The following is a 27576-nucleotide window of genomic DNA, read 5'->3' as shown; positions in this document are numbered from 1 at the left end:
CTCTCACAAAATCTAATCAAAATATGATACAATCCCATCAATCCACATAAAAAGCATATGCACATCATAACATCATCTCCACGTATCCCAACCAAAATCAATATATAACCACAGAACAAGAACAATACGAATGAACACCATATACTTTTCCAACAAAATCCATAACGGAAAAGCAAAAAAAAAAAAGAAAAAGGAATACCCAGAAGCCACATAAACTCATATCAAGCCATAAGACGTCAACATCAAGATATATATAAAAAAAAAAAAACATAATCCGCATGAAAGTTCCTCGCATGGCAGTCGTGATCCCATAATCAAACCCCGTCTGACCCAAAGTTCACAGGTCGTATGAGTAGCGTAGTGTAGCATAGCTATAATGTAGAAAGTTCGATTCGGCAGTATCCGAGATAATTAAGGGTAAGAGATTCCCATCATAGCGGGTCGGGGGGGGAGGTTGGAATGTTTGTGCCCCGAGTCGGGTCGTCCCGAGGTATTTATGTAGGAATGAATAAATAGTAAGGTTGCGCGCCATCGTTGCGCCGCCAGATAAGGTTGGGTGAATTCAATATTCGGGAGATTTGTCGCAGGACTATCCCCCTTCTTCGGCACTTTCCTCATCAACGGCTCGCTTCTTCGAGAAGAATGATACGTGATTTTGCATGGCGTAGATTCCGAAGCCGGCGATAGCGAGGATAAGGAAAAGGATGATGATGATGAGTGCGATGGCGATGTTCCTTTTCATTTTGGTGATAGGCGATAAATATAGATGCAATTACTTGCCTCGAGATTTAGGATTAGAATGAGGCTCGTCGGAATTTAAGATCGGAGGGATAGAGAAGGACGGATGAAGATCGGATAAATAGACCGATGTTATCGATAAATGAGTTTGACGGGGTGAATTGGCGTTCTCGAAATCCCCAGACGCATTCCAAGGGGTATCAGAGCAAGAAAGGAATGGAATGTATGGGACCTTCCAGTATAAGAGGGAAAATGAGGTAGCACGACGTGGCCCAGCCATGTTGATTTCAGCCCTTTGGTGGTGGCTGGACGGATTGGAGATTAGTAGCTTAGCATATTGGATGGATCTCTCATTAGTTTGGCGGAAACTTAAGAGGGTGTGGGTCGCCATGCACGTGTTGATTGGGTATCTGATACATAAGCTGTCGGGCTAATCGTTAGGAGGTCCAGGTACCAGGGACTTGCTTGGTCCCAGCCTCCGGATTTTTGCCCTAACACGGGATGAGGACTTGCTTAGGCTTCCTGAGGTAGCCCCATCACAGCGGCTGTTTGCCCTGTTTTATAGTCAATAGACCGCTTGGATCTACTGTAGAGTCAGTAGCTCGCTCAAGTGTCGATCTTCGTCAGATTGTAATCTGGAGATTGGCGGTTGTCATGGGCGCAGGTCAAGCGGGAGACAGAGCCATTCGATGATTGTGAAGCTGGCTCTCCTACACGCCCTGTGATATCCACAATGGACTAAATATCATTATTTAGTCTTGCTACTCACTACAGTGTTTCTGTATAAGGATGTTCCTAAACAAATTTTAAATCGTATCCTACCTTGATTATATATACTTCCAGTGTCTGCCACTACCATTGTTCTCCGAATGTTATGAGTCGTACAAAACCTGGCGTAATAAGATCAGCTTTTCGGCTCCATTTAGATCTTCATATAGCGTGGTTTGACTCCTTGAGCTATCTCATTGTCATCACTGCGTCAGTTCCCTGTCTGCAATCGTTTATGGACGGTGATTTAGAAGCCGTTTTTATGTAGAGTAGACCAAAGCTTGGCTCCTTTGAAGTGATATCTTGTGATATGGATATCTGCAAAGCACCACACTGCTCTGTGTAAACAACAAGAAACAGAGTGGCCTTATATGCATAACTTGACGTCTCTGGGAATAACCTATATAAATCCGCTATACATACCAAACAAGATATCGAATCATTGTCCGATCTTCGACTTGAATAACTCCTCACGTTCCTTCATCTTTTGAATGTTCTCATGACCAGCCGCTACAGCCGCTTCATAAGCCAGTCGATAAGTGTGTGTCGCCTCAGTAAACAACGGCCGAACATCCTGCCAACCAGTCACAGCCCTCAACTTCGCGGACCCCGTCCACTGCGGGAAGTCGATCAAAGCCGGCGGCCACGGATTCTCAGCCGATGCCAACGTTTCGGGCTCAACATACTTCACTCCAGCAGTGATACCATATTCAGCAACCAGAACCTTAGCAATCTCATCGACGGTCTCGTATCTCCGCGAGGAGATATTAAAGATCTCCCCCTCTACCTCCTCTCGGCGCGGATGCGCCGCAATAGCGACATAGGCATCCCCACAGTCATCAACATGAAGCGCATGGCAAATGGAGCTAGGCGGTGCCGGTATCACCAATGGGAGCTTCTTCTCCACACTCTGGGCCGCGGCCTCAAAGAACCCCCGGTAGTAGCTAGCCGACCTACCGTAAACATTCGTCGGGCGGACCACGACGGGGGCGAAGACATCCCTGTGCTCGAGGAACTTCAACGAGTGATGCGTTCTATCGGCGAGGATACCCGGGGGATTAAGAGGGCTTTCTTCCGAGTGAGGAGCTAGCGCCGCGTCCCCGTCATAATGAGGCCCTATGCCGTAGTCCTTGCAGCCGGATGAGAAGATGACAATGGGGCGGACGCCGCTGGCTGTGGACAAGGCGCGCAGGAGATGGACTGTGTTGTTGTAATGCGGGATGTAGTCGTTGATGCTTTCTGTGGTGGAGATGATGGCGTCTAATGCTGGGGGAAGTGCGTTGCGGATGGCTTCGTGCGAAGCGATATCGTCGATGCTCCCGATTATGGGGATGATTTCTTCCACGGCTAAGGATGTTGCTGCGGACTGGGATCGCATGAGTCCATATGTGATCCATCCGGCTCGGACGAAGGCGCGGGCCACGGCATTGCCGATGTAGCCATTGGCGCCGGTGACGAGGACGTTGGGCATGCTTGGTGGTTCGGTGTTGTCTTACGGGCCAGGATGAATGCTCCGGAAAATGAGGATTTTCTTGTGAAGGAATGCTCGAATGTCAGCTTCTTATAGATGCGAAAACAGTGGATTATAAATCCAAGGGGACGCTAGTTACAAATCAATGATCAGCGACTGATTAAATGCTGGCTTGGGGCCAAATGGTTGCCATGACCTATGGGCTCTAGTCAGGAGGGGTAAAAGGATTATTACGGAGTCTCACTTAAATCTGGGGACAAATGCACCGGTAATATACGCTCATGAATATCTGTGCTCTTTATTCACCTCATTATATAGACTTGAGTATAATAGACAGAAAGAAAAAAGATCTGAAGCACTCTACGCCTATGCCCCCCTTTTGGCTTTCCTTGTGCTAATCCACTTTTTGATATCCCTTATTCCATGCAGATAAAGCCACGAGAAAGCGTAAACAGCAGCAAAGTTAAACATGACAAATGCCCAGAAGATGCCCTGTTATAAGCAGAAGGGTCAGCTTAACTGGGGGCTATCGAGAAAGGATCAAGTGGAAGTAGAGAAATTCTCGACTTACATAGGCTCTCCACTTATGAGAGTAATATACATTGAAGTTTTTGGCGGCCTTGTAGATAACTCAGTATATGTGGCATGGCATAAAGAACTCGAGAGCAAGGGACACGACTTACAAAAGTATCGCCTTCCGAGTACTGGCAGTAGGAGCAAAGTCCATTCTCCGCATCATGTACGTAGCCTCCAGCTTGCTGCGCAAAGGAACCGGCATAACTTTGGCAAGTCTCCCCTGGCGGCGGACTGAACTGTGACTCTTCTCGCGAGACGCATCGCAACGAGACATTATGTGTCACGACACCAAGGAGGCCTTCCAGGAGGTAGTGGAAAGGTGTGAGCCAGTACATCCAAGACCGCCAGAAGGGGATCAGAGCCATGTACGGGACGACGACTCCGCAGAAGGATACGACAAATATAAAGAAACAAGGGACGAGGAGGGAGGCGAAGAGTTCGTTGGGTGCAAGGGCGGCGATGAATTGGCCGAATCCCACATAGAACATCTCGAAGAGCATTAGAAACATCCAGACATAGCCTGCAGAGAATGAGTCTCGGGGGAACCAGACGCCCCAGTACCTGTTATCTGAATGAGCACCCGTATACTTTGGTTAGGAAATGAAATGCTATATGTACCAGCAATTGAAGTAGATAGAGCCAGCAACAATTGAATACGGGAGTTCGGGGAGAATAGCACTAGTCACAAATGCAACCCATGAATATATCTTGGCCTTCGCCTCGCGGGATTCGTATAGATTCCGGAAATGGAGGAACCGTGGCTGCAGTTGCTGGATTAGCGGTGGCGCTATAGTGAGCGTCATAAATATAGAAAACAATCGAGATTGCATGTCAATATAGCTGTTCCCTAAATGCCAAAAAGTGAAAGTGTTGAATAAACCAGTAAATATGTGTAGAAGGAACTTTCCCTATTGAACTGGTTAAAAACCCGTAAAGGGAGAGTGTGTTGGTGTCCACATACAAGATTGTATTCAGGAGACCTCCAGTAAGCAACAAAGGCGCGTTTTGTCACTGCTAGTACCTGCACCCCGATAGGCATAGCATACTCGCGGCGGTCGTCATCACTGTCTTCCTCCCTCTTCTTGCGCCGTGATTGAATAATACTCTCAATTTCCCCCGTCAATTGCTTGTTCTCTGAGCTTTTGGCCCAGACTTCCGACCAATCTTGGCCTTTATAGTCAGGATTCCCAGCACCGATGACCTCAAGCATGTACTGAGATTTATGTTAGTTTGAAAGCAAACTGGTCCATAGCACATCATTGAGTACAATACCTCTGCAGGGTTTGCGTGGGTTGGACACTTCTTGCCACCGTTCCGTTCGAAGTAACTGATGAGCTTGCTAGAATCTTGCCCCAGCTCGCCATTATAGACAACTTTGCCTCCACTTTGCAGCAGTAATAGGTCGTCAAAGTGCTCGAACAGCACAGCAGAAGGTTGGTGGATCGTACACAGAATTGCTTGGCCAGCATCTGCAAGCCGTCGAAGAAAGCGCACAATATTGAAGGCGGCCAGAGAATCAAGACCAGAGGTCGGCTCGTCCAGAAAGAGCAATAACTGCGGTTTACTAGCCAGCTCAACAGCTATGGTCAGTCTCTTACGCTGTTCTTCACTCAATCCAATGCCCCCAGAGCCAACTGTAGCACCGGCAATTGATCGCATTTCTAGGAGGTCGAGTATCTTTTCGCAGTAGTCGTATTTCTCATGAATGGGTACTTCTTTAGGCTGGCGAAGAAGTGCTGAGAACCGCAGGGACTCTCTCACGGTAGCTGTAGGCTCATGGATGTCCATCTGCTCGGCAAACCCAGTTGCTCTTTGGAAGCTCCTTGGGAGAGGTCTGAGAGAAAAAGCGAGTTAGATAAGAAGAGAAGCAGTGTATATAGTACAAACCTCCCATCAACTAAGAATTCACCGGTAACGACACCGAAGTTTATTCGTTGTGCCAATGTGTTAAGCAGTGTAGTCTTCCTATAAATATTGAATTAGTCAGTGAAATTTCTTCATACTGTCTTGTTCATGTCGGTATAACTGACCCTGCCCCGGAAGCGCCCACTAGAGCCGTAAGGCGACCGGGTTTGACATACCCCTGCACATCTTGTAAAAGTTGTTTCTCTCCACCTTTGTACGGGATCGTATAGTTCAAGTTCCTCCAAGTAAATATTGACGTGCTCTGAGCAATACCCGTGACCTTCTCTCCAGAGTCCTCTGACGTAGATTCATTCATGTTACCGTCAACGCCCTTCTCCTTATTCCCAGTTTCCACGTCCTCTGGGAGCTCCTTATTCTCGAGGGCTCGTTTCACCGTTTCTGGCTCCTCCCCTCTTTTGAATATAGTCGCGGCACTACCCCCTTTGTTGGGCTTTTGAAGCTCCATCCCGAGCATGGTCAACGCAATGAACAGAGCTAACCACGCGATTATGATACCAAAATTGCGCCACAAATGTGACCTACTGTATGTAAATGCGCTCTTGATATAATTGGAGCCTTGAACCATTAGCTGGTTGGCACTACTCCCTTGAATAGCACAGGTTTGGTGTCCAGGTAATGCATTCGGACCATCCGGTACAATACTCGGTGGCACGCATTGAATGTCCATATTATAGAATTCGTTTGACATAACACCTTCAAAAGCGTATTGCACGGGATTAATCCAGATAAGCCATTTTAGCCAGGGATGCATTTTCCAAGGTGGAATAAGATAGCCTAAAGCAAAGTGGTTAGACAGTTGCTTACAAGGACGATCTTTCTAGTCTTGCCTGTATAAACGATGAGTGCTTGGATAGCAACGCCGGTAATACGCGTAGCTTTCACCATGGCATAAGCATTCTTCTTCGTCAATGTAAAGGAGAAGAGTTTAAAGCATACCAATGTCAAGGGAGCCGCATAATGCTCCAATAGTGCGAAAGAAGGAGTACATGGTCATCGTGAGGGTGAATATGAACAGGAAGTTGATAAAGAACTGAGAAGGGGTTCTTGAAAGATTGGCCATGCTAGACAAACGGTTAGTGACCTAGCCATGCGCGTACCTTTGAGTTTTATTGGACGTACAAATATACAATTAGCTCAAACAGCGTAACTTGGACGAATATTATGGGAATATCAACGATCACCTGCGCCAGGGCGAAAGCAGAAGGTCGATAGAAAGAGCTGAGTCTGTCAGCAGTGTCCTAGAATCGAAAGTCATCGTTACACCTACAAGCTCTTGTGTTTTAGAATAACTGGCTGGGTACCGAAAAATGACGTTAGTTCGGCCAGTGCAAGTAGAGCATTAAAGAGCAAAACATAAAACATAACACCCCCTCTGGTGAAAACGCCGGCACTGAACTGGAAATCAGCTGCATATATACCTCAAGCCAAACCCATGCCATACTGACCTTGTCTGGGGCAAATCATAGAACAATGAGCCAGTTATGAGGGCTTGTCCGGTCAAAATCACCCATTTACCTATTAGGGTCGTCTTGTCGCCATACATGATGAGAAATTGACGATGTGTTAGAATAGCAACCTGGTGATAAAACGAAACAGTGTAGTTTTTCTTCTCCGATTCTTTTCTGGCAGCCTCGCGTTCCTCTTTCTGAGATTCTAGCTCTTCCTCAAAACTCTCATTGTCAGCTAGAGTGGCCTTATAGATATCACTCTTGCGGTAGATTTTCCGAAACTCCTCTGCAGTCCGAGGGATTCGATCTTCCCATCCCTGTCTGACACGACGAGCTTGTGGGTCGGTGACTGATAGTAAAAAGTCCGGTGTCGTCCACCTAGGGGCGCACTCGAACCCCAGGCTCTCAAAATAGTGGCGGGCAGAGTCAGCACGGCCGTAGTAGACACATTTGCCCTCTTCTATGAAAATCACCTTATCGAAAAGTTTGTAAAGGTTTTCAGAGGCTTGGTAGAGAGCGACGAGTGTGGAGACGTTTGCCATATCAGTCAGGCTCCTCAAGCTTTGCACATACTCCAGCGCTGTACTTGCATCGAGTCCCTTTGTTGAATTATCCCAAGACTGGGTGGATGCCCGAGTCACCAGTGCCTCTGCAATGGAGACACGCTTCTTTTCACCTCCAGAAATCCCACGTATTAACTCATTACCCACCTTTGTGTCAAGGGCATGCTCAATCCAGAATAGCTTAGCAATGGCAGATAAGAATGTCTCCTGATATTCCTTCCGAGATTCTCCAGGGAGACGTGATGCCTTATTCGGGGTCCGAGTTTTCAAAGCGAATAATAAAGTGTCCCGTACTGTCAAGGTTGGGTAGTGAAGGTCGTCCTCGGGATTGTATAGCACTGAGAAGCTGAGCGGTCTGTCCATCCAGAGGTTCAAACGAGGGAGAGTTATGGCATACCCTCAGAGCGGTACTTGTCCGCCATTGTTTGAGCATCAGTACCTCCATAGCGTACGTCACCTTCGACACTTTTGTATCCCGATCTTTGATTCCCTATTGCTTTCAAGAAAGTTGAGCACCCTGAACCGGGCCGGCCAAGGACTAGCAGCATTTCCCCAGGCCGTACGCAACCCTGTCATGAAAGATGTGAGATATTTGGAGCCCAGCCACCGTACTAGTGACTTACTGTAAAATCACCTATAATGGTCCGCAACGGAGGTCTATTCCTGCCACGAGTTAAAAGACTCTTGATCTTTCGAGGCAAGGCCAGGAGGATCTCGGAGTTCGTCGGTTGAATGGCAGCACCCTATGTCATATAAGAGCTTTGCTCTTTCTTCAGCATAGAGAGTGAGAGATTGCTTACAAGCCCAACCCCCTTCACAGTTAAATGCTTCCATACGACCCCAAGATGTCTCGTCTTTTCTTCGTCGGAGTTAGTCTTTCTCTCGTCACCAAACATTCGCGAAACAAGTCTCATGATCTGGGCCATAGCCTCAGTCCCTCCTTCCGTGTCTTCCTCAGATTCGCCGGTACGTCGCCGAGAGAGTACACGCGCGATCTCATCTTCAGTGAGGCGTCTGTTCAACGATCCTGGCTGACTTGACTTTTCGGTCTCATTAGATCCTGCATTCTGTGCCGGGCTTGAATTTGAAGATAGATTAGAGCTGGAGGCTGACATAGATGACATATCAGGGGCAATGTCTCGAGATAGGTGTCCTCCCTCCATCGTGACGGTGCTATTGATAGTAATTTTTTGTGTCACAAATGATGTGCTATCATTGAGGTTGAACCAGACATTCGTAACAAATGTGCCAAATATAAAGACTAATGAAATGACCAATACTGTATAGTTGTCTGGTGATATATAACTGTGTACGGAACCATAGAAAGTGACTTGAAACGTTATACGATAAGTGCGAACTGAGATAGTACCAAATCGAAACCAGGAAATTCGAGAATAAATACGTCAGGATATTGTATGGAGACAACTATTACGCATAGTGTATATCAGATGTTGAATAGAAACTTGTCTCGCCGTTCATCTCTTCCTTTTTCCTTTTTCCTTTTTCTTTTTTATAGTGGCCCTTAGCCGCATGGTATACAGAGTACTCGGTATATGACAGGTGCGGATGTAATACTACGTCCTTCCGATATGACAGAAGAGCACTCGGACGTTCTGAAGCCCGAGGTTCCGAGCCAGGGTTGGAGCTTGAAGGACAGTTCAAATGCGAGAGGTTCGATGTTCTAATCCATGGTTGTTGATCACTATGAAGTCATTGTCCCTCGATGGCGAATGTTCCATGGCTTCCGGCTCGGTCTTAGTCGGCGGTTTTCTTTTATTTCCGATTACGAACATAACGTGATCGAGAGAAAAAGCGTGATGTCTAATCTGGTCATGGCCTGATATGCACATTTAAATGGCATTCCTGTTGATGAATGTTTGAGTAGACTGGCATGATTCCAAATATCCGACCTCGAAGACAATTTTCGGAAATGCAGCTCCGACTGGGCAGGCATTGAGTTCTCTGTGCATAGTTGAACTATTGAACTTCACTCACTGTGATTAGTGTGATTCACTAACAGGAGAATCCCGTGCTTAAATGAGACTCACGAGCACTTTTCAAGGCATCTTTGATAGATGCTCCATAGATTTAGATTCCAAAGGTCGGAGCTCCAGATGGGAAACCTGGGATGCCAGGCGGTGCCCTAAACGAGGGTGGCGGTGGCCTGTCGTTGTTCTCGTGATTATCAAGAGCCGTCGATGACTGTATCATTTCAGCTGTATTTCATACACAAAGGAACCTCAGGCCTCACTCGGTATAAAGGCAAATAACTCTCAATGGTCGAAGCATGTGGCTAATAAAATCAAGGATGCCACATCGGGTGAAAGTTACCGAGCAAGCGCTCACCTTTTATGGCTGATGCGGCCAGTGTATTTAACTCCATCAACCAAAGGCTCTTTGGATAATCTTCGTTCCAGTGGACAATCTCCGGCGTACCAACCTGAAAGAGGTATACTTCACAATCAGGTAGACTCAGAGTCTAGACGTACGCGATTTATAATACCGTGATACATGTGAGGTAGTGAAGACGCCCACGATGGCAAAACGTCCCAGAAGCCTCCATAAATGGAATATCCGGAGTATCGGGGGACGCTCAAGGCACAAGTTTGGACACCTCAATGGCGGGCGGGCTTTTAGACACACGGGGTGGTCATGATCTTGAAAGTCCATGTCGTCCTATCTTATACCCTCAGCTCTGAATGCCCCAGCGAAGATAGTCTTTTGTTGGTATTTTTTCTTGCTAAAAGTATCAAGTTCTCGTGCACCGAAGTGACCACAATGACACCCTAAAGATGGCCATGACCAGGTTCTAGAGGGGCATTGTAGCTGGACCAAACAAACCACGCATGGTTATTTTATTCAAACATTAGATTGAAGGAAAGATGGCTCTAACGACACTCATGGTGAGATGATGGCACAAGTCGGGAATACGAGTCAGAGTTTGCGCTTCGTTGGTCACTTTCCTATGGCGAAATGGACATGGAAGCCGCGATTGCCATTGGATTCACTATATATTTCTTTCTTTACCTCGAGCAGCTAAATCCAGTGTCTGGCTGTCCTTGTAGTAATGAGACGCTTGGCAGTGATTCATCTCCAAGATATAGTGTTGTTGCACAGCTAAGGGAAGGTCTAGATGTATGGGTACTAACGACCTCTTTAGATTATTACTCCGGATTGAATGTGCAGGATAGTATAGTTGCACTGGAAATGTCTAGGATGAGTTCAAATATACGGACAGTCACATTATAGTTACACATTAACTTGATCAAGTTAGGAAGATGTACAGTAGAATAATCCAAAAATCGAATCCGACCAGGCCGCAATCGTACTATTTTATTTACTGGACTATATTTCGAGCCCGTAACACTGCCTCCACAGTATTCAGGCAAATGTTTCGTTGACATTTAGATTAGGAAGAATGGGCAGCAACAGACTTTTTGAATGTGCTGGCAACATTGAAAGAGTTCATTTGTGACTGTAAGTGGCATGTGAGAAAGTATACAGAGGGTATGAATATGGGATGAATATCCAAAATACCCAACTTATGGGCCTGAGGACGATGGTGGAGGGGTAGGACCCGAGGGTCCAGTGAGATTAGAAACTGTGAGGGATTGTTGAGGGTTCCAGGGCTTCGAGGCTCCAGCGGTCTGGCTTGTTGACGGGCCATTGGCCCCTTCCGGAGCGACGCCTGAATGATGACCATTCATCAGACGTGGGCGCTTGGCTTGAGGCCCTGCGTTAGGACTTCGGGTGACATCATGTGGTAGATATGGAGAAGTCTGTTGGCTAGAAGATGCAGATAGCCCCCCTGTCTGGATTGGTGACGGGGCAGGTGGGCTCATAGCCGCCGGGGGTTGCAGAATTCTTGACCTGGACATGCTTCCCGAGTCATCAACTCGTTTGCTATCCGCAGTACCATGATCTTCCAAGACTGGACTAGAGTGTCCCACCCCGACGCGGCCCATGCTCTTGTCGTGCATCACCACGCGCTTCCACTTTGCTACGACACTATCATAGTCCCAGCGGGAGGAATCGGGGCTGATCTTGCTTTCTTTGGTGTCCAAATCTCGGGCTACATCCCGAGGGAGTGGTAACGTGTCAGGAGGAAAGAGAGCGAACTCCCTTGGCCATTGACATGAGCCTAATCTTTCTACTTGGGCACGAAGTTGATTTGCTTCTTGTTGCACCCGAGCTAGCTGGTCGTCCAATGACTTGCGTTTTTCCATTTCCCGGGCGAAAGCTCGAGTAATCTCAAGTTGCCATGCATCCCGCCTCGTTTCAGAAGGAAGAGAAGCCCAATGCTTGAACGCCAACTCTAGATGCCGCAGACTAATGTCTTCATGTTGTTGCGCACTTCGGGCGATCATGTTCGCATCTAGCCAATAATTGGCCTGCCCGATTGGGAGTTGCTCATAGAGTCGGTAGAAAGTTGATCAGACTGCCACTGATCAATCTTCGCACGAAGTGCTTGTCGAATAATCTCAACATGTTCCACACCAGGAGGCTGGAGCGGGAAGGAAGAAGGCGATGGGAACGGGCTAGTCGCGAATAAGCTTGGAGGTGGGGGTAGCAATTGCAGACAGAGTGAAGGAAACGTCTGCGATTGAATATCGAAATCGAACGGGGATAATCGAGGACGCATTCTTGAACTATTATCCACATAATTGGTCAGTGTACCGAGCAGCTTGAATATCCCATGCCGTGAAGTGGAAAACATACGTTGCAGCCTTGATATTGTCTAGTACTTCCCGCAAAGCCAGCTCCAGAGCCCTCATCGTATCAGGGCTATTAGCGCTAGCGCCTCTGCTCGCATAATCAGGGAGGGGCTTAGGGGCCCGAGTTTGCGAAGCAGAAAACCGTGATGTGCTGGAAACATCGTGTGACTGACTGGGATTTGGAATATCGTTGATGACACCAGTCGCATGCCAAGTGGGGGTATTAAACATCATTCTAACACCGTCGCGTGGCTTCACACCTGAGTCACTCGCATACGGATCCAACTGGCTTTTCCCCATGGTTCGTTCGGGAGTGTCCCGTTTGCCAGACGAGGTGCGAGCCTGTCGTCGAGTGATGCCACTTCGAATGCGCCGGATTTCCTCGACATCATGAACACCATCCGGTTTCTTTTTGAAGAGAAACTGGTCGAGGTGACGGCCCAGGGAAGACGAGGTAAATGCCTGGTGACAATATTGACACTTCCGATCTTTGACAGCTGCATTCTTTGCAGCACCCGACTGCGCGTTATCATCGGCCCCAACAGAGCCTTCCGGGGTATCTGTCGGACGATTAGACGCGCTTTCCTCCATGTTTCACAAAGGATGCAATAGTTGTGGCTGCAGGTAAATGTAGAATCGCGGTAGGACCGAGCGAGACGCGTTCACGAAACAAAGGGTAAATCGCCTTCCAACAATATTACCCAGTTCAAGGCATGACAAGAATCAAGCATGCGTAGACGCTGGCTGTAAAGAGGTTATGGTGGATTATAAGAATGCAAGGGACTCGACAAGCCACAGGATCATCGAATGATAGAGTGGCCAGAGAGGAGAAGAGGAGACCGACCAAAGGGAGAGGAGAGAAATAACGAGGGAACGTGACGATCAACCGACCGCCAAGCTTTTGTTGTGGGGGACATTTCAGCCTCTTATTTTTCCGATTAAGACAAGCAAGCTCCTGGCCACCACTTGAACCGACAGGGAGCATGAATTGAGTATTTATCTCAATGGAAAAAAAATTAGGAGATATATATTCTCTCCCTCCTTGCATCGGAGTGTAACAACTAAGCATACAAAGCAATGCGGAAGCTAGTTGTGACTAGTCACCCGATTGCACTAGTAGTTACCCAGCATACTCGACCAACCGAGGCAGTAGAACGCTCAAGTTACGATAGATTTATCTGATTCACGGATATCAGACCAAGACGAGGGATAGGAACGAGGATACCACTGATATCGACATTGAGAATCCCATCAGCATCATCACTACCTATTCTGCTATCACGATCTGCCCCCGCATTCTCGAGCACTAGACCTATAGCTTTGCCAAAGCCAGATATGCCACTTGATTCTAGCTAATTTCAGACTGTAAGCGCACCTCTTGGCTGATGTAGTCTGCTAAGGTCAATATTTTTTCCTCCTCCAGTCGCCGCCCAACTAATTGAAGCCCGGCTGGAGCACCATCGTAAGCTTCAGGATCATCTATCAAGGCGTTAGTAATTCCAGAGCATGTCAATTTATGCAAAAATCTCACATTGCTCATGAACTGTCTTGTCCACCTCACCCAGGAAATCATCCTTCGGTTGAGGCACATCAACCTTTTTGTCTGCATGGGTGACCGGGAACACGACGCTGGTGTAGTCCAAGACGTTAACGAACGCGGTATACCCAACATGGGCATACTTATGGGGGATTACTGCAGCGTGTGGCGCACATGGGCAGATTACACCGTCGACAGGGCGCCCAGTACCCGTTATCTCCGCTGTACTGTTCCAGTAATCCATGTAAAGCTTCTGATATTGCCGCTTCTCCACATTGAGTGCAGCAATTTCTAGAGCACTCAGGTGTGGGATTCCCTCCCCCACAATACATTGGAGAGATTTTGGTTCTCCCGATAACCCAAGGTGGTGTGCTATGTCCGCTCCACCATCAGCCACACAGACCCTACCCTACTATTGTCAATATCACTAACATTAGGTAAAATAGACAGATTAGGAACTTACAAATAGGTCTACGGCAACATGGTGGGCAGGCGGATTCCACTCGATCAACTAGGGTATATGTTAGTATATAGACCTTAGTATACCCCTTGACTCTTCAAGGTTTATGTTACCTTATGGCCTAGTCGCTTCAAAGTTTGTTCGACAATCTCGACAGCCCTCGCTATGGGTGGATGAGGTTGGACCATGCCATCGTGGCGCATAATAGCAAATGCAAGAGAAGGAGAACCCTCAGTTGATTTTCTTATCAGCGCTCGAGTCCTCTCTTCAATATCTGCCCTCCAGGGCAGTTCCAGCACGAGTGGGTCATGGTACCATGGCTGTTGACTGAGCACAGTCTTGAACAGAAGTGTAAGAGAACGTGCGGTAGTTGCAAGTGGCCCAACGACCGACAACATCAAATTCTGGCCATCAATTGAGTTTGCAGCGCCCTCATAGGGCATTCTCCCAGATGATGGACGGATTCCAAAAAGTCCGTTGAACACAGCTGGGATACGTATGCTCCCGCCGATATCAGTTCCAAAGCCACTGGGAGATCCTTTCAAAGCGATCAGTGCTCCTTCACCACCCGAGCTACCTCCACTGGATAGAAGTCGATTTTTAGGATTCCATGTATACGAGATAATGTTGTTGACGGTTTCACCTGTCATCAAAGTTGCAGGCACACTCGTCTTGCAGTACAGTACCGCTCCAAGATTCCTAAGCTCCTTGACGAGTTCACTCTCGAATGTGGCCCGCCTCGGATCATCCTTCTTGCCTTGGAACGTTCAATCCATCCTATGTATCCCATCGTCGTCTCGACACCTTTGACATGGAATTGATCCTTCAAACTGATCGGCAGACCGTGCAGCGGTCCGATCGGTTTCTTATGCTCGGCAAAGTATGCATCGAGTCTTTTTGCATCCTCGATTGCAGCATCGAAGAACACCTCATGCAGACAGTTCACCTACAGTAGTCATTGAGTACCGTGTCAGACATAGTGAGAACCGACATGAAAACATACAAGCTGATGAGCAAGGGCAGCCCTGTGACAAAACGCCTCGGTCACTTCGACAGCAGTCCAATTACCAGACGTTGTCTGCTCAGTAATCCCCGCCGCATCAGTCTCAGTGATCTGTATTTCTCGTGGAGTCAAGAATTGTTGAATATAGGCACCGGTCACATCACGAAGTTCATCCGCCGGGGGAATAGGATTCTGAAATCTCCACTTGGCGGGAATCGCCCCCAAGATGGATCGGCGTTTGAGGTCCCCCAACTGTCCATAAGTGGTGTTAGTCATAGCCAGTACTACTGTTAACTAAGCGAGTGGGGGTTCAAACTAAGGGGAAGGTGGGAGGTATATTATGTTGCGCTATGAAACGCTTCGAAGGAAGCTTCATAGAGAACGGGGGGGCGCTTAGTTATTTAAAGTACTTGTCTTATCGCCCCTATGCACTGTTATGACGGCTAATGGGATAACCAAGGAGGAGACGGTGCAACGCGCCAGTCACGGCGGCCAGTGCTGTTTTGAGCTAACTTGATGGTGGGGTTGCGGGGCAGATTTGTATCTTTTATTAATTCACCGTCTGTATTGAAATGCAATGGTACAGATTGAGTTATGTCTTACGCAAACCATTTGAGGTCTCTTTCAGTGCCGGCTTAGCCAAAATTTATTCATTTCGTTACGTATGGACCTCGGTTAATCGGTTCTAAGCCATATTTGACCTGGACCATCATGGATGCGCTTGTATACAAATATCTACATAATGTAAAGTCTAAACGTATCAACGCCAACGATCATCAAATTCCGTTATACGTGTAGGTGAACCCACCTGAACGTACTAAAGTCATCAGACAGCTACCAAAGATGTCCATCATCCAACAACCGGAACATCTGGTGATTCTCATGGAACCAGTCTCCCAGCTCCATGCCCGTTAAGTCCATTGCCATATTACTATTCAAATCAGTCTGCACGAGCGCGGGAGCGTACACACCGGGACCATACCCAGGCATTTGTGTCAATAGCTGCTGGCCACTATTGACCCACGGGTTAGACAAACCAGCCTCTGACACACTGTGTAGAACTCCCGTGTTAGAAGAAGCCTGGCCCGAGTTCATCGATGGTGACTGGAGAAGCATGCTAGACCCTATGGCATTATTGTTTGCATTATAAACACCCATGCCGTTGCTGCTTGGTACATTCATTCGTACTCTGGGAGTGTTGGCCTTCACCTCCACGTACTTTCTCGCTACATCATATAAGGCTCGGAAAAGGCGGACCTGGTTTCTGGAACCTTTGTAAGTTACTGTGGAACGGATTGACTGTAGTACCTCGACAAACGCGCCGAGACGTTTCAGGTCGTCGGGCTCAGATGTCTCGACAATGTAGCAGAAAAGAACTATGAAAGGAAAAAAAGGAAATTGGAGTAGGGTCCTGGTCAGATATGTTAGTAGTTTAGTTGGTTTGCCATTATGACAAACGACTAACCAGTTGATGTACATTTCCAAAAAGTCTTCATCCCACGGGCGACTGAGAATGAGGGCAACACATTTTTCATGCTCTTTGAGAGCTTCCCGTGCTGTAGCTATGCATTCATCACAGAAGGCGGTTCCCGATGGTTTCTCAGGAGGGATTGCCCGATAGATGAGTGATAGTAGAGATAGATTGCAAACCCTATCTGAACGCTGAATAATCTGGTGGAGATCGTCTCCGATAGCCCGGCGTCTTTCGTTATTATATCTTCTCTAAAATGATGCATTAGTATGAAAAAAGAGGTTATGATCAAGCCTTTGAGTTCAACATAGGTATAACACTAGCATTATTATAGTGGTGGAGAAAAAAGGCGGGAGCTTACCTCCAACTCATCTTCGGAATCCATGAGTTTCTTTACCTCGGTCACCAGGCTCCTTGCACGGGAGATTCTGGTATCTACCGGCTGCATTAGAGCACTAGGGCTATAGATTTCGTCGTATGTCCTTCCTTGAATTTTCGCTAAATCAATCCACTTAGGAACTAAAAGTGACTCCATGCTCTGGTCGAGAGAAGGCCGCGGTGCCGTGATGTCTTCATCTCGAAAAGTTGACGATCGACCCAGTCGTAGACACAATGATTTCTCCATGAGAAACACGGCCCAAAATAGGCGAATCTTTTGGCTCTTAGTTTCTGGGTTGTCTGTGCTTAGAGCGTGAGCACTATGGAGGCCGAGCGTTTGACACAGATGGGCTGCTGTGGTAATAAAACTCCATGATACTGATGGCTTGGCCATTTGAAGGCAGTATGTTGCCTTGGGGTAAATTTAGGATATGCACTTATTGGAGTAAAGAATGGGGGGGAGTGGGGCGATGATGGGCGAAAAGGTTCGTTAGCTTACTGCAACATTCATAGCAAAGACAACATCAGTGTTGACCGGCATGTGGAATGGGAGATTTGACAAAACTGTCTCGAGATTATCCCGGCATATCATAGCCTGACACATGTAGTTTTCCTTAACTTTTTGATCTACAAGCAGGCTAGCGCACTCGCAGTAAAGCCAGTAAAGGCCCCCGTTCACTATGATCATATCAGCATCTGTGGCTGGCCCAGGTGAATAGACTCTCAAGAAGTAATCGTTGAACTGCGAAATAGAGAGCAATTCGATGAGCCAGAAACGCTGGATTCTGGGTTGCTCTAACCGTGTTGTGGCAAGTCAGTTAGCAGCGCAAGAATTATGGATATTATGGGCTGCACCTTTGGCCATCCGCAAGCACGAAAGAGTCATTTCAACTGGGGGTAGAGGAAGTTGTCTTATACTGGAGCCCTGGGGTATTGGTTTGGCATATGGGTAAAGATTTTCAAGGGTATCCCTTTGCTGTTTCTGGTCGTCAACTATGCCATGTAGAGTATCAAGAATTGAGGTCATCTCCTGCGCGATCTGGACAGAGTTTGTGCTGCTAACCACGTCTTGGAGGTACCTTGTTGCAAAAATGGCGTGGGCAGACAGCGACGTTCCGCCTTCATATTCAGTTTTGGAAGCTACCGCACAGCTTCTTAACTCATTATTGACTCGAGGCTGAGATACAAATGTTGGACGAGTATCCAGGTCCCGTTCATCTACAGGAGATGGTTCGATAATCGCAGACTGATGGGAGCCCGACGGGATGAATGAAGCATTGCTCAATGTGGCCACCTTCTGGCTGAGTTCATCCAGCTTCTGTACCATATATTCCATTCTTTGTTCACTTATTGATACTACGTGAGTACTCAGAAAAGAGAAGGTTATATGGCGGAGAACGTACTACTGGGCCGAAATCAAAACCCTTTGCCTTTTTTCTCTCGGTCTGAAGCGGCTTGAGTACATACATCGAGTCTTTGCACGAATGCATTGTGAGCAGGGGATCGAGCGATCACAGCGAATCTAGAAAATGAAAGGCAGTATTTGAGTGACTAGCTCTACAGCCATAGGGTATGTTGTGAATGTGGCGCCTCGTACCTTTCGCTGTCGACAGCGGTTACACTAGCATGGGTCAACAAGCGATCTGATAAAGTTTGTAGGAGTAAACTCGTACAGCTCGTGCCTGGCACTCTAGCGGCCTTTCATGCTCTTCTTTCTGGGGGTTATCCATCGCGGAGACGTCATCAGTCACGAGGTCATCAGTATCTCCCTCCATCTGTGCGGAAGTGATAAAACTCGGAGCAAGAGGCTTTTGGAGGAGCTATTAGTAGTATAATGTAGATCATAGGAACTAGCTTGCTAAGGGGCAATGGACCATTCAATGAAGCCTAGAGTATATAGGACTTGTCTACTCCGTAGTACTATGTTGGTTAGTGGGCCGGGCTCGCGGGATGCCAAGGACCCGCACTCCGACGTCCGGTAACGGGGTCTTGGCATCCCGCAAGTCCGTCTAACAACCTAATGAGTGTTGTTCTGAGAGACGATGTGCTGTAGAATCTTACCATTGTGTCCACATGCCAATTCAGCCACTGCAGCATCTTCTTCGTTGGATACGACAATTGGCAGGGACACCCTTATCCCTCACTGTGACCATTTTCTTTGACTTTCTGGTCCGGCAACTATGTTATCTATCCATGGGTGCTTAGTGTCACAGCTAAAGATGACTGCGTGGATCTGAATCATACCAACATATATAAATCTAGAGAGCCCCTGGAATGCTAGTAGTCTGTACATAAGAAATCCAAAGGAATTCCTTCCCATTCACTATGGTTGTACGCTTATGAAACGTGTCTTTGTCTATTCTGTTCATATAATTACCGGTATTTGTCCAGCCATGACAGATTCATCAGTAATGGAGAAACCAGCTGTTGGTTCCTCAAAATTTCCAGTCACGGATAATCAAAGTCAACATGAGGACATACAGAGTCATTCCACATTCAAAAGTTTTCTGGTATGATATGAGCACTTCCTCATTAATGGTCACACATGTCTTTACTGAACACGATTCATAGAGAGTCTTTACATTCGGCCGGCCCATTGATTATGTCCTCGGATTGATCAGCTTGCTTGCTTCAATCGGCTCTGGCGTCGCCTTGGCTATGGTGAACCTCGTGTTGGGCAAGTTCATGACGCTTCTCAGTGGTTCCACCTTAGGCACTAGTTTTCCAGACAACTTTATGTCACAAGTCAGCAAATTCTCGTGAGGCTCTATGCCCCTGATACATGAAATAAGCTTCTCTTACTCAGGACTAACATATGCTGTTTATTTACAGTTTATACTTTGTCTACATCGGAATAGCCAGGCTAGGTTGTACCTACATTTACTCATCGCTCCTCACATACGTAGCCTACCACTTGACTAGAAACATTCGATACAAATACCTTCGTGCGGCCTTCAGTCAAGAAACGGGGTACTTCGACCAAGGTTCTAGCGGCTCAATATCAACGCAAGCCACATCCAATGGCAAATTAATCCATTCTGGAATCTCAGAGAAACTAGGAATCTTCATCCAAGCAATTGCAACGTTCATAGCAGCTTTCATCATTGCCTTTGTCAGTCATTGGAAGCTGACATTGATCATCTGCTGCATCGTTCCGGCTCTAATTGCCGTTGGTGGGGGGCTTTCCTTCGTTGATGCTGGATACGAGACGAACATTCTTAAAGTCAACGCGCAGGCAGCTTCATATGCTGAAAATATTCTCAGCGGTGTTCGAGCTGTCCACGCGTTCAGTCTTCGACCCAGGATTATCCACAAGTATGAACAATACTTACAAAGTGTGTTTGAAATTGGTATGAAGAAGAATCCAGTTTATGGCGCCATGTTCGGGTCCGAATACTTTATCATATATGCTGGAATGGGTTTAGCATTTTGGCAAGGGATTCATATGCTCGCCAGAGGGGATATTCCGGACATTGGTACCGTCTTCACGTATGTCAGACTTTCTCTCTTAGCTTTGGTCAAACAGGCATCCTATTATCCTCTGCTAACGCACGAAAGTGTCCTTTTCTCCGTGGTTATTGCGGCGAGTACCATTACGTCCATCGCGCCTCATACAGTAACATTTACACGTGCAGCTAGCGCAGCTGCAGAGTTATTTGCCTTGATTGACAGGAAATCTGAGATCAATCCGCTCGACGAGTCCGGAGACAAGCCGCAAGATACATGTGGTGTGATAGACATTGACCATATTACCTTCAATTACCCTAGCCGTCCAAATGTTTGTGTGTTAGGGGACTTCTCCCTTCATGTCCCGGCAGGGAAGGTCACCGCCCTTGTCGTGAGTTACCCACCTTCTCATCATATACGAGCCAGGAGCGTGCTAACCCATACGGCAAAACAAGGGTGCTAGTGGGTCTGGAAAAAGTACAATCGTTGGGCTTTTAGAGCGATGGTATAAGCCGTTGGCTGGCTCACTAAAGTTAGATGGGCGAGATATCGCACAGTTGAACCTAAGATGGCTTCGCACAAACGTCCGCCTTGTGCAACAGGTGACTAGCAGCCTCGTGCATTAAACAAATCCAAGGCACGGCTAATATGAGTAAGGAACCGGTCCTATTCAATGGAAGCGTCTTCGACAACATTACGAATGGCCTTATTGGTACACCATGGGAGACCGCTCCATATGAGGAGCAGCGCAAACGCGTGGAAGACGCAGCTAAGCTTGTATTTGCACACGACTTCATTATGAACCTTCCGAATGGCTACGATTCGCCAATTGGTGAAAGAGGAGGCCTTTTATCGGGTGGGCAGAAACAAAGAATTGCCATTGCACGCAGCATTATCTCTGAGCCAAAGATCCTCCTCTTGGATGAAGCTACTAGCGCTTTAGATCCACACGCCGAGGGTATAGTACAGCAGGCTTTAGATCGTGCTTCCAAGAACAGAACGACCATAGTAATTGCGCACAAATTGGCCACTATCCGCGGTGCGGACAACATCGTTGTGATGTCAAAAGGGAGAATTGTCGAGCAAGGTCAACATAGCGAGCTAGTTGCCAGGGGTGGTGCATATGCGAGTCTAGTCAAGGCACAAGATCTATCAACAACACGATCGACAGATGATGAGGAGCAAAGCACTGAAGACGAGACACCTCGTAAAGAGGCTGAGCCAGTCCAGTCTCTTGCTCGGTATCAAACGGCCGAGGCACGGCAACTGACAATGCTCCAGCGTCGCGAAGACTTTGGACTATACAAAAGAAGCGGCATTCTTCGCAGTATAGCCAAACTGGTCATTATTACACCCAAGCTGAGACTCTGGTACTTCATCACTGTAGTCTGTTGCGTGGCAGGAGGTAAAATGTGATACTTCCACTATTGTCCATTGAATTGGCTAACTCTCTTTTAGCTGCCATTTTCCCGGGGCAAGCGCTACTACTAGCTAATGTTATGGACATATTCTCCGCCCCGAACATGATTGAACGCGGTAACTTCATTGCCCTGATGTATTTTGTAATGTCGCTCGGTTGTATCGTCGTTTACTTCGGTCTAGGCTGGGCCACAAACATTATTGCACAGGTACGGCATCATCTGCCCTGAACATGGCCTTCTCATTAACTCAAGCCACCAGACTTTCAACAAAATGTTCCGCCACGACCTCCTGGACTCCATGCTCAAGCAGGACCTCCGGTTCTTCGACCGACCTGAAAACACCGTTGGTGCATTAACAAGTCGGCTTGACTCGCATCCACAATCCATTTTAGAGCTCATGGGTTTTAACATTGCCCTTGTCTTTCTCTCGGCAATCAACGTACTTGCGTCTAGCATACTCTCTCTAGCTATAGCCTGGAAGCTAGGCGTAATGGGCGTCTTTGTCGGGTTACCGCCTATGTTAATTGCAGGCTATGCGCGTATTCGCCTTGAAACTAAGATGGATACGGATATGGGGAAGAGGTTCTCTCAGAGTGCTTCGCTGGCGTCGGAGGCGGTACTTTCTATCCGAACAGTCTCCTCGCTCGCTATGGAGGAGGATATCTTGAATAGATACACCAATGAGCTAGATCAGGCGATTCAAACATCAATCCGCCCTCTGTTCAGTATGATGGTGTGGTTCTCCCTAACTCAGTCCATTGAGTATTTTATCCTTGCATTAGGATTTTGGTATGCTTTTTCCTTATACCCCTTCTTCATTTGTCTCCAGTACTCTTATAAGTATGAGTCTTAGGCTGATCATGATTCCAGGTGGGGTTCCAAGTTGATCCATGACGGAGATATCACGTTTTACCAGTTTATCGTCTCTTTCATGGGTGTATACTTCTCCGGCCAAGCCGCTGGCCAACTCTTCAGCTTCTCGAGCAGTTTCACGAAAGCTAATGAAGCGGCAAACTACTATTTCTGGTTGACAAATCTCTCCCCCATGATCCAAGAAACAAAAGAAAACCGAGGCAACGGACCTTCAAATAAATGTCAGGCGATTGACTTCCAAGATATCCAGTTTTCCTATCCTCTAGCACCAGAAACCCGTGTTCTGAAGGGTGTGTCATTTAACGTACGTATGGAGTCTGTCACTTCTTTTCTTCCAATTTTATTATCACCACACAAAACTAACATTGTTATGATGTTTCAGATTCAGAAAGGCCAATTTGTAGCTCTAGTAGGTGCCTCCGGCTGCGGTAAAAGTACGATGATCTCGCTGTTAGAACGCTTCTACGACCCAACGCAAGGCACCATCAGAGTCGATTCTTCCCCGCTTAACAGTATGAATCCAATTTTATATAGACAACAAGTCGCTCTTGTGCAACAGGAGCCAACATTATTTCCGGGAACTATATTAGAGAACATCTCATATGGGCTGGACATTGCACCACTGGGACCAGCTGGTGCTCCAAGCTCCGAGGTCGAAAACGCTTGCCGGGCAGCAAATGTATGGGACTTTATCTGCTCGTTGCCGGACGGACTCCAAACGCCCTGTGGAACGAGTGGTAGCCAGCTTTCTGGTGGACAAAGACAGAGAGTTGCTATTGCAAGAGCCTTGATCAGGAATCCTCGGGTAATACTCTTAGATGAGGCGACAAGTGCGCTCGATACAGAGTCGGAGAGAGTTGTGCAGGGGGCATTGATGCAAGCTGCGACAAGTGGGGAGAGAATAACAGTTGCCGTCGCTCATCGGCTTTCGACGGTTCGGGAGGCAGACTGTATCTTTGTGTTTCTGGGAGGCCGGATTGTTGAGTGTGGTAGGCATGGTGAGTTGGTTGAAAAAGGTGGTATTTATGCAAAGATGTGTGAGGCGCAGAGCTTGGATTCGGGGGCGTAGACTTACCTTTATACTTAATCTGGTCTTATAGGTTCTTCGATTATTTTTTCCACAGTTTTCGGTTAATAGTATTTCTCCATATTGAATAATGCACAGCTAACAGTCTCTCATATTGCTACAAGCACCATACGCATAACTGTTCATTCCACAATATTTTCATAGTCTTCCCCAAACGTCATATACTATATTGGCTTGCGTCTGCCGCCTCAGCTATCCTCTACCAAGCCGTTCTATAAAAATGGCAAAGCTCCACAGAAATCATCCACCCCCAATTATCTACTAACATAGCCACCTGGGCATCGCATTTTCGTAGTCTCTCTATATGCTGTTCGAGAATGCTGGTTAAAGAAGGATTTGCAGTGCTACTTAAAGACAAAAGTCAATCCTTGATGCAAAAGTGGATCTATTCATATATGCGTACCAAGTAAATAACCCCCTGAATATCTATAGTAAAAATTGCTGTGTTAACCTGAGACCATGCTTCATCTTTCCCTTGTGCCTACATCATTTCGTGACACTAGGTCAAGTGTGGGTATTTGTGACCGTCATTTGTCGAACGTTCAAATTGACTCTCTTGCCTGACATCCAACCCTTCCACTTGTCGTATTTTGAAGTATCTGCATCATCAACAGCGCACAATGGCCAATCAGCCAGCCATTCCGGACATGTTCCAGGGACGATCTTGGGCACAGCATGCCATGCAAAACGTGACGTGCCGTCCATATACACAGCATCTCCAGAGCGAAGTCGAACAATTTCACAGCCCTTCCCATCATCATGACTGATGAGGAACAGGCCATCACAGCCAAAACTGATACTAATTAAGCCGACATCACACTCTTCACTGACATCCCGATGAGGGCTCAATGTATCTCCCGGCGAGTAGAGATTTAAAATGGCTGCCTGGGCTTCTGTCTGTGGAAATGCTGCATGTAGAACACTTGCGACATCTTCTGGAAATGCCGGTGGGCACTCCGCCGGATACTCTTTGGTAGTCCAATTATACTGACCGCCCAGAGTTGCCCATCGGAGCTTTTTATTTAGAATTTGTTGAATAGTCAATGGCTTGTGTATGCCTGGATCCTTCGGGTAGACCACACGAGCCGGATCGTCTTCGAAGAATGACAGGACGCCATTGCCTTCTGAGCCATTACCCACCGAGGGCGTCGACATGCCACACTCATTGGGAGCATGTTCCGCTTCGTCAGGGTAGATGATGTTGTAGTGTAGATGAAGGTTTGTTCGATGCTCCTTGTTAGACAGGTCCCTATGTAATAAACGAGACAACAGCTCTACTTGTACCGCCGGAGGGAGCAATGACGGGATCATTTGCAAACCTACCGCTTGTTAGGAGCTGATTCTGTTATGACTTAAAGGCATTAGGGCATGATGCTGACCAGAAACGGACTGATGTGTATATACTGGGATATCTTTAACAAGACTATCTTCATCCTTTTGGCTTTCTCCGTATGTACGGACAAGTTGGTGGAACACTGGCTGCACATGTGCACCCGGCATCCATTGTGCGAGAGATATGTCGCTCGGAAGCTTATCGGGGTTTAGACCTTGGAGATCAATAATTTCATGATCCAAATCTATATCCGATAGTGTAGCTTTTTGGATCTCTTTATAGCGGTGACGGATGGCCTCTGGTGCGCGTTCATGAGCATTGAGTTCTTTAATGTGAGCCATAACGAGAGAGAGTTATATGCAGTATAATAATCAGTGAATCAGTTCACTGCATTTAACATTAGTCCCAGTATATTAGTGCGCACTATCTCAAAGCCACATATATCCTCGACTTGCTACCGATAATTACACATGTGAAATCTCGGCATCTATTGGAAGATATGAGGAATTCTCATTTGTCTGGAAATGTATTTTATGTACCCCGTATGGATATCTACATCCAGAACAAAAACTCAAAAAAAAAAAAGCTGGTGTTCAAGTTACTCACCGCCTTCGAACGCGGGTTTGTTTACTGTTGTTGATATCATTTTGACCGCCTTCGCTCCCCACCACAGAACGGGCATGAAAAGACTCCATTGAAGTGACCCATCGATTCGACAACGCAGGTTTTTCGGAATTGGCTAGTCAAAACCTTTGAAAGCTTGAGATTGGAGCTTAGCTGGCGATCAGTCTGCATTTCCCGTAGCTGTTGACTACTATCCCTTCAACCAACGCGCAGCTACTTGACGCCAACCAGAAAACCCCCGTTTATTGTGGTGCTTCTCGCTTCTTCCCTGGGAAACACAACGCTGTCGTTTTGCAGTACATTTCTGCTTACTGCCCCGCGCTCCGGTGGTTCAGGAGAGACAATTAACTTAAGATCCTTCGCCTGAACCAAGTCTGTAGCACTATCCTTCGGGTACCACGTAGTCGCCATGGAGAACTACCAGAAGATCGAGAAAATCGGAGAGGGTAAGGTTCCGAAGAATGGCCCTAGGCGTTGCAACCCTTGGCCACCCTTTAGAATTGAAGCTCTTCAATGGCTGACTTGTGTTCATCACTAGGAACCTACGGTGTTGTTTACAAGGCCCGTGAGCTCACACATCCTAATCGCATTGTCGCCTTGAAAAAGATTCGGTTAGAGGCAGAAGATGAAGGCGTTCCAAGCACAGCCATCCGTGAGATCTCCTTGCTGAAGGAAATGAGCGACCCCAACATTGTACGACTCCTCAATATTGTCCATGCGGATGGCCACAAGTTATATCTCGTTTTTGAATTCCTGGACCTGGACCTCAAGAAATACATGGAGGCCCTACCTGTAAGCGAAGGCGGGCGTGGCAAAGCACTCCCGGATGGCTCTGCACTAAGCAAGAGTATGGGACTGGGAGATGCCATGGTCAAGAAGTTCATGGCTCAGTTGATTGAGGGAATTCGCTATTGCCACAGCCACCGTATCTTGCATCGGGATCTCAAGCCTCAGAACCTCTTGATCGACCGTGATGGCAACTTGAAATTGGCAGATTTTGGACTGGCAAGAGCATTCGGTGTTCCTTTGAGAACATACACCCACGAGGTTCGTATACTGAAACCAATCCCCTTATTTTACATTGACATTGACCCTTCAATCTTAGGTTGTCACACTGTGGTATCGCTCCCCCGAAATCCTCCTGGGTGGACGCCAGTACTCCACTGGTGTTGACATGTGGTCTTGTGGAGCTATCTTTGCAGAGATGTGCACTCGAAAGCCTCTTTTCCCTGGAGACTCCGAAATCGATGAAATCTTCAAGATTTTCCGGTATGTTGACCCACTTGTCGAGGATGATTGAAAAAAAGAAAGGACGTCGCGATCTCTGATTACTTTCTCTACACAGACTCCTTGGTACACCGGACGAGATTGCCTGGCCTGGCGTCACCTCTTTCCCCGACTATAAGCCCACCTTCCCCAAGTGGAAGCGTGAAGAAACCCGCGCACTGGTTCCTGGCTTAGAAGAAGACGGCCTTGATCTCCTGGACGCCCTCCTCGAGTACGATCCAGCACGGCGTATCTCTGCCAAGCAGGCTTGCATGCATCCATACTTCCAGCACGGTAGCTCTTACTATTCCGGTCGCACCCGCAGACACTAAGAGAGACCTTTATCACGTGTAATGTGTTCGTGGACGGCTGCAGCAGACTCAGAGGCGCTATCCGTATAGCGTAACAGCGCTCCTGTTCTCTCTTCCTCTACTGCCTCCCCTCAGAATACCTTCGACGCTCTTATGTTTC

At 47.3% G+C, this 27576-nt stretch overlaps 8 protein-coding genes across 8 annotated transcripts; 2 read left to right on the top strand and 6 right to left on the bottom strand.

Moving 5' to 3' along the window:
• Positions 1-1945: 1945 nt before the first annotated feature.
• ABOM_000984 (NAD-dependent epimerase/dehydratase family protein) lies at positions 1946-2977 on the bottom strand (the record flags this gene model as incomplete). The annotated part of the gene is made up of 1 exon (XM_022528114.1): positions 1946-2977. The coding sequence occupies one exon, from the start codon at positions 2975-2977 to the stop codon at positions 1946-1948; it is 1032 nt and encodes a 343-aa protein (XP_022394075.1).
• A 366-nt stretch (positions 2978-3343) lies between these two features.
• ABOM_000983 (putative ABC transporter) lies at positions 3344-8749 on the bottom strand (the record flags this gene model as incomplete). The annotated part of the gene is made up of 15 exons (XM_022528113.1): positions 3344-3469; positions 3549-3596; positions 3661-4114; positions 4172-4461; positions 4515-4766; positions 4826-5387; positions 5441-5518; positions 5584-6253; positions 6416-6540; positions 6599-6697; positions 6747-6874; positions 6921-7828; positions 7888-8059; positions 8114-8233; positions 8291-8749. Coding segments are annotated over 15 exons (4491 nt in total), but the record flags the coding sequence as incomplete, so codon positions are not given.
• Positions 8750-11032: 2283 nt separating this feature from the next.
• Positions 11033-12796, bottom strand: ABOM_000982 (uncharacterized protein; the record flags this gene model as incomplete). Its single annotated transcript, XM_022528112.1, has 3 exons — positions 11033-11865; positions 11952-12139; positions 12210-12796. The coding sequence occupies 3 exons, from the start codon at positions 12794-12796 to the stop codon at positions 11033-11035; spliced, it is 1608 nt and encodes a 535-aa protein (XP_022394077.1).
• Positions 12797-13553: 757 nt separating this feature from the next.
• On the bottom strand, positions 13554-15481 carry gmdA (putative general amidase GmdA; the record flags this gene model as incomplete). The annotated part of the gene is made up of 6 exons (XM_022528111.1): positions 13554-13684; positions 13737-14151; positions 14206-14253; positions 14316-14959; positions 15007-15148; positions 15206-15481. 6 exons carry the CDS (start codon positions 15479-15481, stop codon positions 13554-13556), a joined length of 1656 nt encoding a protein of 551 aa, XP_022394080.1.
• A 558-nt stretch (positions 15482-16039) lies between these two features.
• On the bottom strand, positions 16040-18829 carry ABOM_000980 (uncharacterized protein; the record flags this gene model as incomplete). Its single annotated transcript, XM_022528110.1, has 8 exons — positions 16040-16616; positions 16671-16927; positions 17038-17466; positions 17554-17849; positions 17910-18410; positions 18522-18576; positions 18652-18675; positions 18728-18829. 8 exons carry the CDS (start codon positions 18827-18829, stop codon positions 16040-16042), a joined length of 2241 nt encoding a protein of 746 aa, XP_022394079.1.
• A 618-nt stretch (positions 18830-19447) lies between these two features.
• ABOM_000979 (ABC transporter ATP-binding protein) lies at positions 19448-23864 on the top strand (the record flags this gene model as incomplete). The annotated part of the gene is made up of 10 exons (XM_022528109.1): positions 19448-19564; positions 19626-19813; positions 19887-20543; positions 20613-20892; positions 20957-21103; positions 21159-21906; positions 21960-22129; positions 22182-22711; positions 22793-23099; positions 23178-23864. 10 exons carry the CDS (start codon positions 19448-19450, stop codon positions 23862-23864), a joined length of 3831 nt encoding a protein of 1276 aa, XP_022394137.1.
• Positions 23865-24386: 522 nt separating this feature from the next.
• On the bottom strand, positions 24387-25556 carry alkB (oxidoreductase, 2OG-Fe(II) oxygenase family; the record flags this gene model as incomplete). Its single annotated transcript, XM_022528108.1, has 2 exons — positions 24387-25201; positions 25262-25556. The coding sequence occupies 2 exons, from the start codon at positions 25554-25556 to the stop codon at positions 24387-24389; spliced, it is 1110 nt and encodes a 369-aa protein (XP_022394216.1).
• Positions 25557-26248: 692 nt separating this feature from the next.
• Positions 26249-27437, top strand: nimX (cyclin-dependent serine/threonine-protein kinase CDC28; the record flags this gene model as incomplete). The annotated part of the gene is made up of 4 exons (XM_022528107.1): positions 26249-26285; positions 26378-26886; positions 26945-27108; positions 27185-27437. The coding sequence occupies 4 exons, from the start codon at positions 26249-26251 to the stop codon at positions 27435-27437; spliced, it is 963 nt and encodes a 320-aa protein (XP_022394142.1).
• Positions 27438-27576: the final 139 nt, after the last annotated feature.

Source organism: Aspergillus bombycis (assembly GCF_001792695.1).
Source record: "Aspergillus bombycis strain NRRL26010 chromosome Unknown contig00003, whole genome shotgun sequence".
In the NCBI taxonomy this organism is placed as follows: domain Eukaryota; kingdom Fungi; phylum Ascomycota; class Eurotiomycetes; order Eurotiales; family Aspergillaceae; genus Aspergillus; species Aspergillus bombycis.
The sequence above is the reverse complement of the archived record's forward strand: the minus strand, read 5'-3'. Positions and strand labels throughout refer to the sequence as shown.